Raw genomic sequence first — 16,083 nt, 5'->3', positions numbered from 1 at the left:
CACATCTATATTAATAATTTGATTTTGAGTGTCAAAATAAATGCCATGGAGAAGATATCTAGTTTTCACATAGTAATATCAGCTTGGTTAAATATAAATCAGTTCCAGCTGTTTGGATTAGCAGATTTCTGTCGATGATAGTGGTGGTAGTGTGCATCTGTTTAAGAAAAAGATAGAGTTAAGTAAGAATTTCTCAAGTTTTAATTAAGTATTCATTCCCAGAACTGAAATCCAAAGACTTCATTTATAAAATTAATATTTGTAATAACCTAAAAATAATTTTAAGAGAACTTTAATGATTTCAAATATGTGATAAAAAATAAAGATCTAAAGTTGCATTTTAATATAAAAATAGGTATTAAAATTCAGAAAACACAAAAGTCTGAATGTATTTACTTATGTGACTGATATGTACCCCAGTGCCTAATTGTTAGTAATCAGTAAAATTTCAAATATACAGGTAAAGTTAATGATTCGTTTATATATTAATGTTATTTTACTGACAACCTCTAACCTTAAGAAAATTGAGTGGATATGATCACTTTTGGAATGGCAGCATAAGGAGCTCCATGGAACCATCGCCAGCAGGAAAACCCTAACTAGTGAAAATTATCTTAGGAACAAAAATATTTAGGGGCGTCTGTTAAGTGTCTTCCTCCTGATTTCAGCTCAGGTCGTGATCTCACGGTTTGTGGGGTCAAGCCTGCGTCTGCGCTGACAGTGTGGGATTCTCTCTCTCCCTGTCCCTCCCCTGCGCATTCTCTCTCTCTGTCTCAAAATAAATAAATGTTTTAAAAAAGATTTAAGGTATCTGAAGACAGTCCTAAGGTAATACATCAAGTCAGAAAAAAAAAAAAAAAGATTCAAGAAAGGCTACTAAATCCCAGTAAGAACCGTCTCTGTCACTTGAGCCATGACATGCTCTCTGCCTCCCCTTGCCCCCAGATCAACGTGACAGAAGCTTCAGTTCATCTGAGCGTGACCTAGAAGACGGGGTTACCTTCCCCTCTAACTTCCAGTCAAGGGCTACAGTGTCTCTACAGAAAGTGTAGGTGGCCAGTTTTTCTCATATCCTTTAGCTCTTTGTTGCAGATGCGAACTTCCAGAATATTGCTGGCAAGAAGTCAGAGGCTCCCTTCTTCCACCTAGCCTCCACTCTCAGGCAGGCCTCGGCTCCAAATACGCTACCTGCTCTCAACAGGCTGAATATACTGGGTCCCCACTGCCCTCGTCCCGGTTTGCTCATGGAGTGGCAGTTCCTCACTGGGAGAGGCAAGCTGAGAACACCAGACGTTCCTGTCCCCAACCAGAGGTTACTGGGAGGAGAGTCTCTCTCTCTCTCTCTCTCTCTCTCTCTCTCTCTCACATTAAAAAAAAATGGAATGTGGGAAAGTGCAAGCCTGATGGGGTTCTCTAAAACAATGGAGATTTTAATGATAGACGATTAAGAGGAGGCAATTAACTTCATACGAGCAACTAGCTAAACCAGAAGCCACCTCGTTTACCAGAGAAACAGAGAAAGAGACAGCTAAGAAAAGTCTTGCTGGGGTTGAAACATGTTTCAAAGACTGGCCTCAAAAATGACTTCTGTAAAGGATTCAAAATTCAATGGGATCAGACTGGTACGATTTATGCCTCAGGATGTTGTTAAAAACAATAGAGCAATCACCTGTCAATCAGTAGAGCCTAACATGTGGTTGTGATACCAATAGGAGCAGAAAGCTTAGCAGAGGGGTCAGAGAAAGAGACCATTAAGGAGAACCATGCTAAAACCTGTGTCATCGAGGAGTGACTGTCCACGCAAGACTGTGCCCTCTAAGATACATCAGAGGTTGCACACTGGAGAGAAATAAGCGTCAATAAAATATTCCAACCAAGTCAGTAAACAAATAAGTAAGCAAACTCAGCTCTGATGGAGTCTCATTTATTTTTGCTTTTGTTCCTTGTGCTTTTGGCATCATATCCAGGAAATCACTGCCACAACCAATGTCAAGGAGATTTTCTCCATATATGTATTTTTTAAGTTTCTTTATTTTTGAGAGTGAGAGTGAGAGTGAGCAGGGGAGGGGCAGAGAGAGAGGAAGAGAGAGAGAATCCCAAGCAGGCTCCACGCTGTTAGTGCAGAGCCCAGTTCGGGGCTCGAACTCACAAACCGTGAGATCATGACCTGAGCCGAAGTCGGACGCTTATCCAACGGGGCCACCCAGATGCCCCTCCCTGTTTCTTCTATGAGTTTTATGGTTCAAGTCTTAAATTTAAGTCTTTCATCCATTTTAAGTTCACTTTTGTGAATGACATAAGGTAGGGTCCAATTTCATTCTGCATTGTGATTATCTGGTTTCCCAGCACCATTTTTTGAAGTACTAACCTTTCTGCATTGAATATTCTTGGCTCCCTTGTCAAATATATAGGGATCTACTTCTGTGCTCTTGATTCTCTTCCATTGGCCTATGTGTCTGTTTTTATGCCAGTACCATATGGTTTTGATTATTGTAGCTTTGAAGTATAGTTTGAAATCAGGAAGTGTAATGCCTCCAGCTTTGTTGTTCTTTCTCAAGATTGCTTTGGCTATTCTATACTAGTTTTAGGATTGGTTTTTCTATTTCTGTAAAAAATGCCATTGGAATTTTGACAGGGATGACATTGCATCTATAGATGGCTTTTGGTAATAGGACATTTTAACAATGTTATTTCTTCTGACGAATTAGGGGTATTTTTTCATTTGTGTCTTCTGCAGTTTCGTTCATCAAAATCTAACCGGTGTACAGATCTTTCATCCACTTGGTTAAATTTATTCTTTAGTATTTTATTGTTTTGGATATTAATGTAAATGGGATTGTTTTCCTTATTGTTTTCGGATGCTTTGTTCCTAGTGTATAGAAATGCAGCTGTTTTCTCTATGTTGGTTTCTGTTTCCTGCAACTTTACCGAATTGGTTGATTAGTTAGCGCTAGTGGTGTTTGGTGGAGTCTTCAGGATTTTTTTTTTTAATTTTTTTTTCAACGTTTATTTATTTTTTGGGACAGAGAGAGACAGAGCATGAACGGGGGAGGGGCAGAGAGAGAGGGAGACACAGAATCGGAAACAGGCTCCAGGCTCTGAGCCGTCAGCCCAGAGCCTGACGCGGGGCTCAAACTCCCGGACCGCGATATCGTGACCTGGCTGAAGTCGGACGCTTAACCGACTGCGCCACCCAGGCGCCCCTCAGGATTTTTTTATGTATAAGTTCATATTAATGCAGGCAGCCTGGGCCTGAGGACCCAGAAGGGGTCCCACAGGATAAGCCAAGAGGGTCCCTGGCTTCACACAGGATGGAAATCAAACACAAGCCAGCAGGAGGTGAAAGCAGAGTTTATTGAAGGGAGAGAGAGAGAGCAGATACACACGGAGTGTCTGCGAGACTCAGAAAGGAAAAGAGGGAGTCTTTGCTTGGGGCCTTGGGTTTTATTGACGACTGGGATCTGGTGCACATGTCTTCTCAGGCATCCCCAAACCGGTCAGAACGAAGACAGGGTCTAGGCAACCAGCATAAATCACTTATTCCATGGAGCCGGGGGGGTCTTGGCATCAAGGTGTTCAGTGACAGTGGTCTGGCATATGCACATAATGGCCTCGCCTGGTCACTCCTTAGATGTTATGTATTGTGCTAGAAGACTCCAAAGAAATCATTAACTCTGTGCCTTACAAGGAGGACATACATTAAGGCAGGGCAGGTCCTAGCAAGAACAGAAGCCCGAAAAGAAGCAAAATGAAAAAGAAAACCAACTTTTTTGTCATGGTATCCCTTCGGTTTCCTTGTCTCATTGCCTGCTATGGGATTTTTATCCTCCTTTTTCTTAAGGGGTGTTGAAGGGTGAAGGTCTCGTCTTCTGTAGCTTCTTCAGGCTGAAAGGGATCGAAGACCCTACCTACTGGGAGGTATAAAAATCCCAATTAAATGAAGGGCCCCTAGTTGTGGATTGTCAAAGGTGTACGTGAGGCTTCAACCTGGGAATAAAATGGCTCCTAAAGAGCACCCGTTCTGATAATTTTTCTGACATATTCATGCAGAGCATGCAACAACAGTAGCCCCCACAGCAGAGAAAAAATGCTAGCATAACTACTGCTATTGCTAGTAAAAGAAGTTTTTTCCACCAAGCCCATATACCTCCACTAGACCAGGAAGAAATCCAATCATTGAGGGAACCAGAGGCGTCAGACATTGCTTCAATTTGGGTGCGCATGTCAGCCAAAACTTCGGATATGTTAGCTGAGCTATCTGGGATGTATACGCAGCATTCAGTTTTAACGATAGCACAGGTTCCTCCCTGAGCTGCTGTGAGTATGTCTAAGGCCATCCTGTTTTGTAATACAGCCTTTCTCATTAATGTAACTTCAGAATTTAACAGTGACAGTCCCCGCATAGAATCATTAAGGGCTTTTGTGGTATAGTTTGTGAGGGCCTCTACATGCCATATTATGTCTTCTATTCCCAGTTGAGGCACGAAAATACTCAACAGGTGATCATACCAGTGGAAGACTGACCGTGTCCAGCGATGCAGTAGATAGGGATAATTTGCAGGCTTCGGTATTTCTTTATGCCAACTCCCTTGCATCCAGGGAAAGCCCAGGGTACAGCGCCCTATCCATCCAGGAGGTAGCCAGGGCCACAAATTTGCGCCACACAGCCACTGAGTTCCATTAGGCGCCAACCACCTGATGCTTGGCCGTCTGAACCAGTCAGTGGCAAACCAGTCAGTTGCTTGTAAAACAATGGTATGGGTACAGTCTCTTTGGGAGAGCCATCCTAATTCACGGGTACTGTTAGGCCAGGCATCATAGGTATGATTTCTTTGCTCCCAACACAAAAGAGCTCTCTGATTTAAGTGACCTATGGTAGGAGTAAGCCACATAAATTCATCCCATACTTGAAAATAGCCATCATCAGTATATCTCATATTGTTAGGCTTAATTGTTCCCCACAATGCTTGTTTATTTTCAATATTAGCGTTGGCATATTCATTCATGATTTTGGCAGTCTGGGTGTAGGAAAAAGGTCTTTCATGGCCTGGAGAATTCCAGGTGGTATTTACCATAGGCCAATAAGAAACCTTTCTGTTAGTGATAGAGATGTCACTATATATGCTCGTATTTGGGCTGAAAACCATATCTTCTATGTATTGGCATAAGTAATGCCAGTCTGTGCCTTGCAAAGGAGAAACCCACCAAGGGAGGCCTGAGGTGCTGGATAAAGGGAGGAGGCCACAAATCCAGCAGGAACTTTTCTGTAACTTATCAGCGTAGTTTTGAGCCCATTGCAAAAATAAATTGGGGCCGTTTAATTTCCCTAGAGCTAGATACGGAAAGAGTAAACTGAGAAAAGTGAAAGATTTTAAAAGCTTCATCGAGCCTTACTTATTGGTCCTTCAGAGCAGCAACTTGGGGTTTTTCCTCGGGTTCTCAGGAATGGGTAGGTGCTAGGAGCTTCAGGTAGACACTGCAGCAGGTATATTCTTGAAAAGATATTTTAAATCGTTGACAGACTCACAGGCATATGTGTCTCCTTCTTCCCTTGGAAGCGGTATCAAAGTTGGCTCCTGTAAAGACTCAGGAGAGATAGGTTTGATTCTGGACAAGTGAACCCAGCTGGAGATAGTTTGACTCTACTGCTGTGGGGGTGCTGAGTCAAACTTCACAGGGCCCTTCCCACCATGGTTCGAGCTGATCTTCAGTTGACCCCCTTCCTGCTAGTATTGGCACAGACTGCTTGTCTTCAGTGGGATATGGAAGTATTTTATTTCCATGCTTTTGGAGAGACTAGTACTTTACCCAGACTACTAATATATTTTAAAATTTGGTTGGTTTCCTCAGCAAACCATAGAGCTGCAGTGAGAAAAGGTCTTCCATATTTTAATTTAAAGGGGCCCAATTTAAGACTCCTCCTTGGAACCACTTAGCAAAGCATCAGTAACACCTGTTACCATGTTTCACGAGTTCCTTGACAGAGTTTTGCCTGAGTTCGTTTAAGGATATGGTTCGTTTTGTCCACTTTTCCTGAGGATTGAGGCCTACATGAGGCATGGAGTTGATAGCAGATCCCTAGAGTCACTGATAATTGTTGTGTTATTTTAGCAGCAAAAGAGGGGCCATTACCACTTTGCAGATTCTGGAGAAGTCCAAACCTAGGTATGACTTCCTTTAATGAGGTCTTTTTTTTTTTTTTTTTTAATATTTGTTTAGTTTTGAGAGAGAGAGAGAGCGCAAGCTGGGGAGGGGCAGAGAGAGGGAGGCAGAGGATCTGAAGCAGGCTCTGTGCTGACAACAGAGAGCCCGATGCAGGGCTCAAACTCACGAACTGTGAGATCACGACCCGATTTGAAGTCACTTAACCGACTGAGCCATGCAGGCACCTCTTCAAAAAGGTCTTAGAAACCTCTAAAGCTCTTTCTATCCTACAGGGAAGGCCTCTACCCACCCTGTAAATGTACTCACATAAACCAACAGATACTTATATCCCAGATAGGGTGGCATTTGAGTGAAGTCAATTTGCCAGTCTTCCCCAGGGTAAGTGTTTGTATGTTCAAATGGCTTAATCAAGAGGAAAGGCATAGGATTGGACCTTGGGTCATTTTTGACACAAATCTCACATGCTCTGGTAACTTTTCTTATAGTCTTGGTTAGATTCTTTCCTCTGAATACTTGATGCAATAGATTTTCCATAGTGTCTCCACCAAAGTGGGTGGAGTCATGTATTTGCTTAATTCTTTTTTTTTTTCATTTTAAACAAGAAGTTTATTTAAACAACAAGATGCCTTGACTTGAAGGGAAAACTATCTAGGATCCATTTCTTTAAAAAAAAATTTTTTAGTGTTTATTTTTGAGACACAGAGAGACAGAGCATGAACGGGGGAGGGTCAGAGAGAGGGAGACACAGAACCCGAAACAGGCTCCAGGCTTCGAGCTGTCAGCAAAGAGCCCGATGTGGGGCTTGAACTCACGGACCGTGAGATCATGCCCTGAGCCAAAGTCGGAAGCTCAACCCACTGAGCCACCCAGGCGCCCCTAGGATCCATTTCTTTTAGAGTAGTTTATCCCTACTTAGAGACAGATTGCCCTACATGTAATACCTACATACAAAAAAAGTTATAAAATTATCACTGCTTTCACAATCACAAATAAAGGGCATTAAAATTCTTCGATCGCACGATCGTGGGCAAAGATTTTTATGTTGTTCTTTTTTTGTTAAACCACGAGAGCAAAACAACTTACTCGAATATAAAGATAAGAGCTGAAGGAGCATGCTACTAATGGAGAAAAGGGATATTTTCACGGAACCAGTATTTTTCCCCACTTGATGTCAGTCAAAACATACCATTGACCGTTTAGTTAAAAACAAATGCAATGTGGTTGTGCACATACACAGTTGCTCTACGTACAATAAAGGAATGGGGAAGGGAAAATGAAGGAACAGAGAAAGCTGTACTGTAGTAGTCATGATGTGGTAGAACCGAATTGTGGTTTTCTAATTGAGCCTATCTTCTTGGTCTGGAGGAACCGAGTTCTAGAGTAAAGTGGCGGGATCCCTGTTTAGTAGCCACCTCCTGTCTGCTGCTGGAACACATCAATTGTGTCTTCGTCCTCCATTTCCAGCTCTGCAGGTGTGTCCGTTTCCTTAATCGGGTGCCCATCGAATCGGAACCTGACCTGCCTCATTGACAAACCCTGCCGCTCACAGTAGGCTTTCATCAGTTTACTGAGTAGCGTATGCCTCTTAATCTTAAAGTACACCACAGAACCATCCTGCCCTGCCACCTTCAAATTAATATGATCATTGTTCTTAGTCGTGACTTCTTGCTTGGGCTTTTCGTTGGCCATGGAGAGCGCTGGCGTCCCCTCAGCTGCCGCTTCCCCAAAGAGGTACTGTGTCCACACCGAGCGAGCACACAAGCAGCACCGGGAGTGGCGGAAGAAGGCTTAATTATTTTCCATTGCGATGCCTTGGGGAGTACATACATGTTATTCAATATATACCTTCCCTTTGAATCCATTTCAGATCCCTCTGTGAGGCGCATTGAGCCTCAGAGGGAGTATAGTTTGGGCTTATTTCTTGCAGAGGAGTTTTCTGGAATTAGAGCTAAGACCCGTGTAGCAAGCTCTTCCTTCCTTGCCGCCACTCTTGCTAGTCTATCCGCAAAATTGTTTCCTTTACTCATCGTGGTTTGGTCTGTTTGGTGTCCTTTATAGTACACAGCTGCCATCTCCTAACGAAGCCGTATAGCCCCTAATCATGTTAAACATTTTCTCTTTGTGTTTTATAGGGGAGCCTTTTGAATTTAATAGTCCCCGTTCTTTGCAGATGGCTGCATGAGCATGAAGTATTAAGAAGCCATATTTAGAAGCAGTATATATACTTAACTCTTTACATAGTTGTAGCGCTCGGATTAAAGCAATTAGTTTGGGCTTTTGTGCTGAAGTCTTTTGCCTCGGTCATACCCTATCGGCTGATAATAGCCTACCTGGTTTTTCTGGTTCCCTCATGCATAAAGCTCCTTCTGTCTGGAGGCCATTCAGCCTCTGGGTTGGACAAAGTTTTGTTCTTTAAATGAGGCCGGCTTGAATACACTTGTTCTGTAATATCCACACAGGTATAGATTGGAAGCCCCTGCTTGCCTTCATCGGGTAATAGAGTAACTAGGTTGAAACCTTGACACAACCTGAGGGTTAGTTACATCAGGGGTGTCAAGGAGGAGGGCTTGATACCTCAAAAATCTCCCTCCTCATAACCATTCATGTCCTGACCTCTAAAACCCCTTGGACTTGATGTGGGATCATGACATCCAGATGTTGTCCTAGCATAAAGTTGCTAGCTTCTCCAGCTAGCGGGGCAGTCACAGCCACTGCTCATAAACATCCTGGCCAGCTTTCTGCTACCAGATCTAACTGTTTGGGGAAATAAGCCACTGGTCTAGCAACAGGTCTGAATTTTGAGTTAGGAGTTAGGACGCCCAAGGCTCTTCCTCTCCTTTCTCACACACGTAAGGTGAAGGGCTTTCCCAGGTTTGGGAGCCCCAAGACAGGAGCAGTGCTCAGCATTTTTTTTTTCTTCAGACCTTTGAAGGCTTGGTGGCAGTCATCATTCCATTCCAGGGGTTCTAACTCACTTCCTTGTAATGCTCAATAAAGGAGTTTGGCCATAAGGCCAACCCCGGGAATCCAAATGCAACAAAAAGCTACCATGCCTAAGAAGGCTCTTAACTGCCTTTTGGTTTGAGGTACTCAAATATACAGTATGGCCAGTTTTCTGTCCTGGGCTCATCCACGTCCGTGCCTCTGGAGTGAGAACGTAGCCCGCATGTTGAACCTTTTCCTTAGAAGCCTGGGCTTTCTGGGGAGACACTCTGTACCCCCGCTGTCCTAAAAAGTTAAGGGTGAGGATTGTGTTTTCGTCAGAATCCTCCTGTTGGGCTGGCAGTCAATGTATCATCCACACGTTGAAGCAGCGTTCCATTAATCAGTTGTAAATCCCCTAGTTCCCTTTTTAAAGTGTTGATGGGGGGTGGGAGGGAGGGGAGGGTGGGTGATGGGTATTGAAGAGGGCACCTTTTGGGATGAGCACTGGGTGTTGTATGGAAACCAATTTGACAATAAATTTCATATATAAAATAAAATAAAAAAAAAAAATAAAGTGCTCCTAACAAATTCGGGCTGTCTCAGAAGCCTGAGGCAGCCCTGTCCAGGTCAACTGGGAAATCTCACAAGTATCAGGGGTAGTCCATGTGGAAACAAAAAGATTGGAGTCAGGGTGTTCTCGTGTGCAGAAGAAAGCACACGATCTTTAAATCTAAGATCATAAACTAGTTTGTATCTGGAGGAACTGGAGTCAGTATAGTATAAGGGTTAGAGACCATAAATCCTGGATAAAGCATTTCACCCCATTTGGCTTCTTAACTAATAGAATGGCGGTATTGCGGGGTGACTGACGAGGGGTTAATAATCCATATTTCAAATTTTTCTTTTTAAAAAAAAAATTTTAATGTTTATTTTTGAGAGAGAGAGACAGAGCACAAGCAGGGGAGGGGCAGAGAGAGAGGGAGACGTGGAATCTGAAACAGGCTCCAGGCTCTGAGCTGTCAGCACAGAGCCTCACACGGGGCTCGGACCCTTGAGCTGTGAGATCATGACCTAAGCCAAAATCAGATGCTTAATCGACTGAGCCACCCAGGCACCCCTCAAAAATTTCTTAATCAGAGGCCAAATACCTTTTTGTGTCTCTGGTCTTTGCCTTTTCCAAGGATATTCTACATGTTGTCTTAGGGAGATAAGAACGGGTGAAATATTACTGGCTCTGCCAGGAACTTCTGTTTCCCATTGCATCAGGTATTATTCTGATTGCAGTATGGCGTGGTATACTATCTGACACATAAATGTTATTTCCCACTGGCCTGTCTAGGCGTCTTCATCGTTATAAGCTTTGTTTTCTCTGCATTTGGTTCTGTCAGTCCTATTTGGATGGCAGTTTGTGGCTTAGCAAGGAAGCCACTCCCCGGTAAAGGAGTAAGGCACTTAGCTATCCGGAGAAAGCTTTGTGAGAGCAAGAGCGAGTCCATGCCACAAGCTAGTAGACAAGTAAATGGTCTCACCTGTGGCCATCTATCTATTCCAGTAACTGTACAAGAGTGCTGGGACAGAAGCCCATTGTGTTGAGTCAGGACAGAGTAAGTGGCTCCTATGTCCAATAAAAATTAAATTTCCTTACTTGCCACATGAGAGATCACCCGAGGCTCCTGGCTCCTGATATGTTATGTTGAGATGTCGGGGATGAGCCATAGGAGAGGTTGGGCCCCTTCAGTCCTCCATAACTTTGGCCAATAGAGGTTTTGGGACTGGACCCATCTTCCTTTTGAGGTGGGAATGATCCTTTTTCCAGTGGCCGTCCATCTTACAGAAGGCACCTTGATTGGGGCCTGGCTTTTTGTGAGACTTTGCCAGACTCTGGCCTCACAGGCTTCCAGGTGAAGTGATCCTGGAGTGCAGCATTCCCCAATGCCATGGCCAAAAGCTGGGCATGGCATTTATTTTGGACAAATTCATCCTCCTTCTCTGACCTGTCTCTGTTATTAAAGATGGCAAAAGCCGTATTCAACAGTTGGTTCCTAGGAGTTTGGGACCCAATAATTGCCTTCTGTAATTTTCTCCTTATGTCTGCTGCAGATTGCAGGATGAATGCACAACCCACAATGACTGCTCTTCCAGAGAAATGGGGTCTGTATGAGTATACTTCTGGAAAGTCTCCATCAGAGGACCTCCAGAGAGGCTCCAACGAGAGCTGGGTTTTCATCCTTTCCTTGAGTTACTTCCCCTTATCAAAATAACTGGCTGGGGCGCCTGGGTGGCGCAGTCGGTTAAGCGTCCGACTTCAGCCAGGTCACGATCTCGCGGTCCGTGAGTTCGAGCCCTGCGTCAGGCTCTGGGCTGATGGCTCGGAGCCTGGAGCCTGTTTCCGATTCTGTGTCTCCCTCTCTCTCTGCCCCTCCCCTGTTCATGCTCTGTCTCTCTCTGTCCCAAAAATAAATAAAAAAAAAAAAAGTTGAAAAAAAAATTAAAAAAAAAAAAATAACTGGCTTAACTATACATGGTCTCATTCCCTTCTCTACAGCGCCACAATGAGACAATAATAAGATCTGTAGGTTCCCCCAAGTCAGATCAAACACCAGAGTCAGTTCCATGATGTCAGGTGCCTCTGCTGATTTAGGAATTGGGGCCATGCAGCCTTTATATTGTCCTTTGGGATCGTGATACAGGACCATAAAGGGTAACACAGAAGGCACTTCATCCCATTTCCCTTCCCTCTTACAATATAAATCAAGCTGTAAAATGGTATTGTAATCCAAAGTCCCATTTGCTGGCCACATTTCTTGGTCTCCCAAGTGGACATTGGGGCCAAGCCTCATTACAATAGAATATTAACTTCTTCTTTTTCAACCTATCCAGCATAAAGTGTGCCTAATTATGTAACAGACATCCTAACAGGGAATCCGTTAGAATGCTCACTGTTGCCCCCTTTGAGGACCATAATCAAGGAGTCAGGCTGGGGCAAAGGGAGGATAAGATTCTAGGAAAGTGTTGTTCACAATGCCAGAGATCTAAGGCAGAGCATGGAGTCATTGGCCACAGTGGCCCCAGCCTAATGAGTAGGATAGAAGTCATGCAGTTTCCTAGAAACCAAAAGGGGAAAAATCATCTCTTAAGGATAGGGAAGCCCACTAATACAGAATACTATGGTCAGAGAATATAGTTATGTAGTGGCAAGGAGAACAATTTAAAGGGCAAAAAAGGAGAAAATTCAGAGGGGTAGAAAGAGGTATAGCAGAGTGATAGGGTCAGGCATAGTGAGCAAGAGGGTGCAAAAGATCCCAGCTTGCCACATGTCTCCTCCCCCATCCAACAAGGAGACATCCACGTGGCAGTGACCAGCCTGCCATGTGTCATCCCTATAAGCGGAAAACCCAGTGCAACTGGGGGCACCAGGACCACTTCTTTATTCTAAGATTTGGGTCCTCAGCGGGATTGGCTACCAGTCCCCAACACCATTCCAGCATCCCAGAATTGCCACGAGGAGACATCCACCCGGCAGTGGAAAAGAGAGCGAGCAAGTGAGCGAGAAAAAGAGAGAGACGGAGAGACGATTTGGACTCTATTCTAGGAAAAAACCTGTTGTGGATTGAACGTGGATCGAATGTCGATCAGCCGCGGGCCTATCTTCCACTCTTTTCTGCTTTGGTTTCTCCCAGTGGCAGCCCAGAACCACCATGGGGGCTCAGAGCCCTGGATGACCAATCCACCTGTGTGCTTCCTGGGGCGAGCCAAAAACTACTGTAGTAGGAGGGAGTGGTTTCTATGGGACCACTATCTATCTCGAATAATCTGTGATACTTCCCTTGGCTCTTATTTGCCTAAGAACACCTTTCAGCGGGGAGGAACATGCATCCCTTTTCTTCAGAGCTGAGCAACTCAGTCTCTCACGACAACTAACAGCCTTGCAGTTGTCTGGAAGCCAGAGTAAAAAAAGTTTCAGAGCTGAGAGAGAACGGGGAGTAAGAGAGCAGGTTTGCAACCAGTTTTTCCAGTTTCCCTTCCTCACTGGAGAATGGACCAGTTACACATTGACAAAAATTACATCAGCGTTAAACCAACTGTTTCCCAGAGGAGGAACTTACCGGTTCCTGAAAGCCAAATTGTGCTTTGCAGACTCAATCTGACGATACTGCTGTTCTTCTGAGGGTCCCTTTGCGGTCGCCAAGATGATGCAGGCAGGCTGGGTCGAAGGACCCAGAGGGAGTCACACAGGACCAGCCAAGATGGTCTTTGGCTTCACACAGGATGGAAATCTAACTTGAACCATCAGGAGGTGAAAGCAGAGTTTATTGAAGGAATAGAGAGAGAGAGCAGGTACAGTTGGAGTACAGGAAGTCTTTGTTAGGGGTCTGGGGTTTTTATTGATGCTTGTGGTCCGGTACACGTGTCTTCTCAGGCATCCCGGAACTGGTCAAAACAAAGACAGGATCCAGGTGTCTGTCATAAGTCACTTATTCCCTACAGCCAGAAGGTCTTGGCATCAAGGTGTTCAGGGACAGTGGTCTGGAACATGCACATGATGGCCTGACCTGGTCATTCCTTAGATGTTATCTGTTGTGCTAGAAGACTCCAAAGAAATCGTTAACTTTCTGTTGTGCTAGAAGACTCCAAAGTAATCGTTGTCCCTTATAAGGAGGACTTACATTAAGGCATGTGGAGGGCAGGGGTGCAGGCCTCAGCAAGAATAGAAGCCAGAAAGGAAGCAAAGGAAAAAATTTTTCCTCATGAGGTCCCTTCGGTTTCCCTGTCTCCATAACATCCGCAAATAAAGACAATATGCTTTTTTTTCTTTCTTCCTATTCAGATATCTTTTATTTCTTTTTCTTACCTGATTGCTCAGACTGGTCTTTCAAAAACACCAATCCAAATGCCACTTGTGTGATGAAAACCAAAAAGATTAAAATCCCTCCCGGGGCCTACATGACCCTATGTCTCTGGCCACTTCTCCAGCGCCACTGTTTACCTGTTCTGACATTCTGGCACGCTGTATTTCAGCCACCTGATCTTTTCACTGCTCAAATTCCTCGTATTCCTTTCTACCTCAGGGCCATCAGACCTACAGCTCCTTTGATGTGAAAGACTGTTACCTTCTCCTCTTCTCCAAGGCAATTCCTCTTTTTCCTTCAGCTCTCAGCTAAATTATCCCTTTCCTCGCATAGACCTTCCCTGACCTACTCCCTACTTCCCTACACAAACACACACAACAAGGTCATGGCCATCTACAGTGTACTTTTAAAGTATTGTGTCGTACTTTTCATACCTTTTATTTATAGCTCTTATTATGGCTCATTTGATTATTTTATGATCGTCTCTTCCATATAAATTCAGTAAGGGTTTTGGTCCCCACTGTTAATTCTAGTGCATGTCATGCTATAGATACTGAATGAAAACGTTTATTTTAACATCAGACTTTTTTTCATTGAGGAGGTTTGATTTTTTTTCATTGTCGAGAAAGAAGCTTTCTTCTTTTATCTGAAAGCGTAATTTTAGTAATTATTGGCTGACCAAAGTTTCACTGTCATTGTATGGGGATCCAGATTTCCTTAAATGGAGTTTAGTTCTAGATGTGGCGGATTTTTTTTATGAACTCATTCCTAAGGGAAACAGATTAGTTCATGTTGCTCAGTATTAAAGACATAAAACAAATGAAGCCAAACAAACTAAATGCTACGTGACAAAAATTTTAACCAGCTAAATTTTTTTGGTCCTTCCAGTGCTAATTATTTTGATCCTGAACACGAAACTGTTATGACACTAAGCATGATACATAATAATATCAGCTAAGGGTCAGTGATGGCATGATTTATAGCATGTTGACCGCTCTGCTTCAGTGTGTGGGGAGAGAAAGTATAAAGGTGACAATTTCATCCCATTTGGTGACTGGACAGAAGAGGATTGTCGGTTTTAAGTTACAATTACAAAAGCTTTTTGGTGGTGGTAAAGGGGGCTTTACCACCAGGTAACAGGTAACAAAACTGCCTCCTTCAGTGAAAAGAATTAGTAAGGGTATCCTTTTAAATGAGACTGGTAACAGGGGCGCCTGGGTGGCTCAGTCAGTTAAGCGTCTGGCTCTTGATTTCGGCTCAGGTCACGATCTCACAGTTGTGAGATCGAGCCCCGCATCAGGCTCCGTGATAAGCGTGGAGCCTGCTTGGAATTCTCTGTCTCTCTCTCTGGTCCTCACCCGCTCTCTCTCTGTCTCTTTCAAAATAAATAAAAACATTTTTTTTTTTAAGTAATGAATGAGGGTGGTAACGATTTCTTGAAATAAGGACCGGAATGAACCCTTGAACGTACCAGCCTGCTTCTCCACAGTTTCGCTTTCCATGGTTTCGGTTACCCATAGTCAGAGGTAGTTCAGAAGCAGATGATCTTCCTTCTGATGTACAGTCAGGAGATCGATGGTAGCCTGAGGCTACATCAACTGCCTATGTCATTTCCTTCACTTTGTTTCATCACGTAGGCATTTCATTATCTCACATCCTCACAGAAAGAAGAAAGTGAGTATAGTATGAGACATTCCGAGAGAGACAGACGATATCCACATAACTTATTACAGTATAGTGTTATGGTTGTTCTACTTTATTATTAGTTATTGTTCTTAATCTCTTACTATGCCTTAATTTATAAATTAAACTTTACCGTAGGTATGTATATGTAGGAAAAAACATAGTATATATAAGGTTCCATACTGTCTGTGGTTTCAGGCATCCGCTGGAGGGTCTTAGAATGTATTCCCTGCAGATTAGGGGGGACTATTGTGTGTTCATTTTGCCTCTCCCACCCAAACCTGGGAAACTTATAAGTGACTGAGTCTGGCAAACAGGACGATTTTATGAACAATGGATGTATTCTCTGAGAAAAGCAGAATGGTCATCGGTAAATATTTATTGATCTCTATATTATATGTAAATTATATTACCTTTGATGCTAGCTAAGGAGACAAAACAACATAAAAAATGTTTTGCA

At 43.5% G+C, this 16,083-nt stretch overlaps 3 protein-coding genes across 6 annotated transcripts in view; 1 reads left to right on the top strand and 2 right to left on the bottom strand.

Moving 5' to 3' along the window:
• The window catches only part of TBC1D19 (TBC1 domain family member 19), a 146,269-nt gene that overhangs the window by 81,823 nt on the left and 48,363 nt on the right, over positions 1-16,083 (top strand). The gene's annotated exons all lie outside the window — the stretch shown is intronic.
• On the bottom strand, positions 3,963-5,384 carry LOC115512739 (endogenous retrovirus group PABLB member 1 Env polyprotein-like). Its single transcript, XM_030314077.1, has one exon. The coding sequence runs from the start codon at positions 5,382-5,384 to the stop codon at positions 3,963-3,965; it is 1,422 nt and encodes a 473-aa protein (XP_030169937.1).
• On the bottom strand, positions 7,539-7,854 carry LOC115512740 (small ubiquitin-related modifier 2-like). Of its 2 annotated transcripts, XM_030314079.1 has the most exons (2): positions 7,701-7,854; positions 7,539-7,631 (listed from the first exon to the last, which is right to left on the bottom strand). In XM_030314079.1, the coding sequence occupies exons 1-2, from the start codon at positions 7,852-7,854 to the stop codon at positions 7,567-7,569; spliced, it is 219 nt and encodes a 72-aa protein (XP_030169939.1). In that variant the 3' UTR covers positions 7,539-7,566. The 2 variants fall into 2 exon arrangements, with proteins under 2 accessions (XP_030169939.1, XP_030169938.1); XM_030314078.1 differs by having other exon boundaries at positions 7,539-7,854.

This window comes from Lynx canadensis, chromosome B1, assembly GCF_007474595.2.
Source record: "Lynx canadensis isolate LIC74 chromosome B1, mLynCan4.pri.v2, whole genome shotgun sequence".
NCBI classification, from domain to species: domain Eukaryota; kingdom Metazoa; phylum Chordata; class Mammalia; order Carnivora; family Felidae; genus Lynx; species Lynx canadensis.
Note: the sequence above shows the minus strand (reverse complement) of the source record. Positions and strands in the feature narration are given on the sequence as shown.

Coding starts and splice junctions, on each gene's coding strand:
- LOC115512739 (XM_030314077.1), bottom strand. CDS start 5,384: ATGAAGCTTTTAAAATCTTTCACTTTTCTCAGTTTACTCTTTCCGTAT.
- LOC115512740 (XM_030314078.1), bottom strand. CDS start 7,854: ATGGCCAACGAAAAGCCCAAGCAAGAAGTCACGACTAAGAACAATGAT.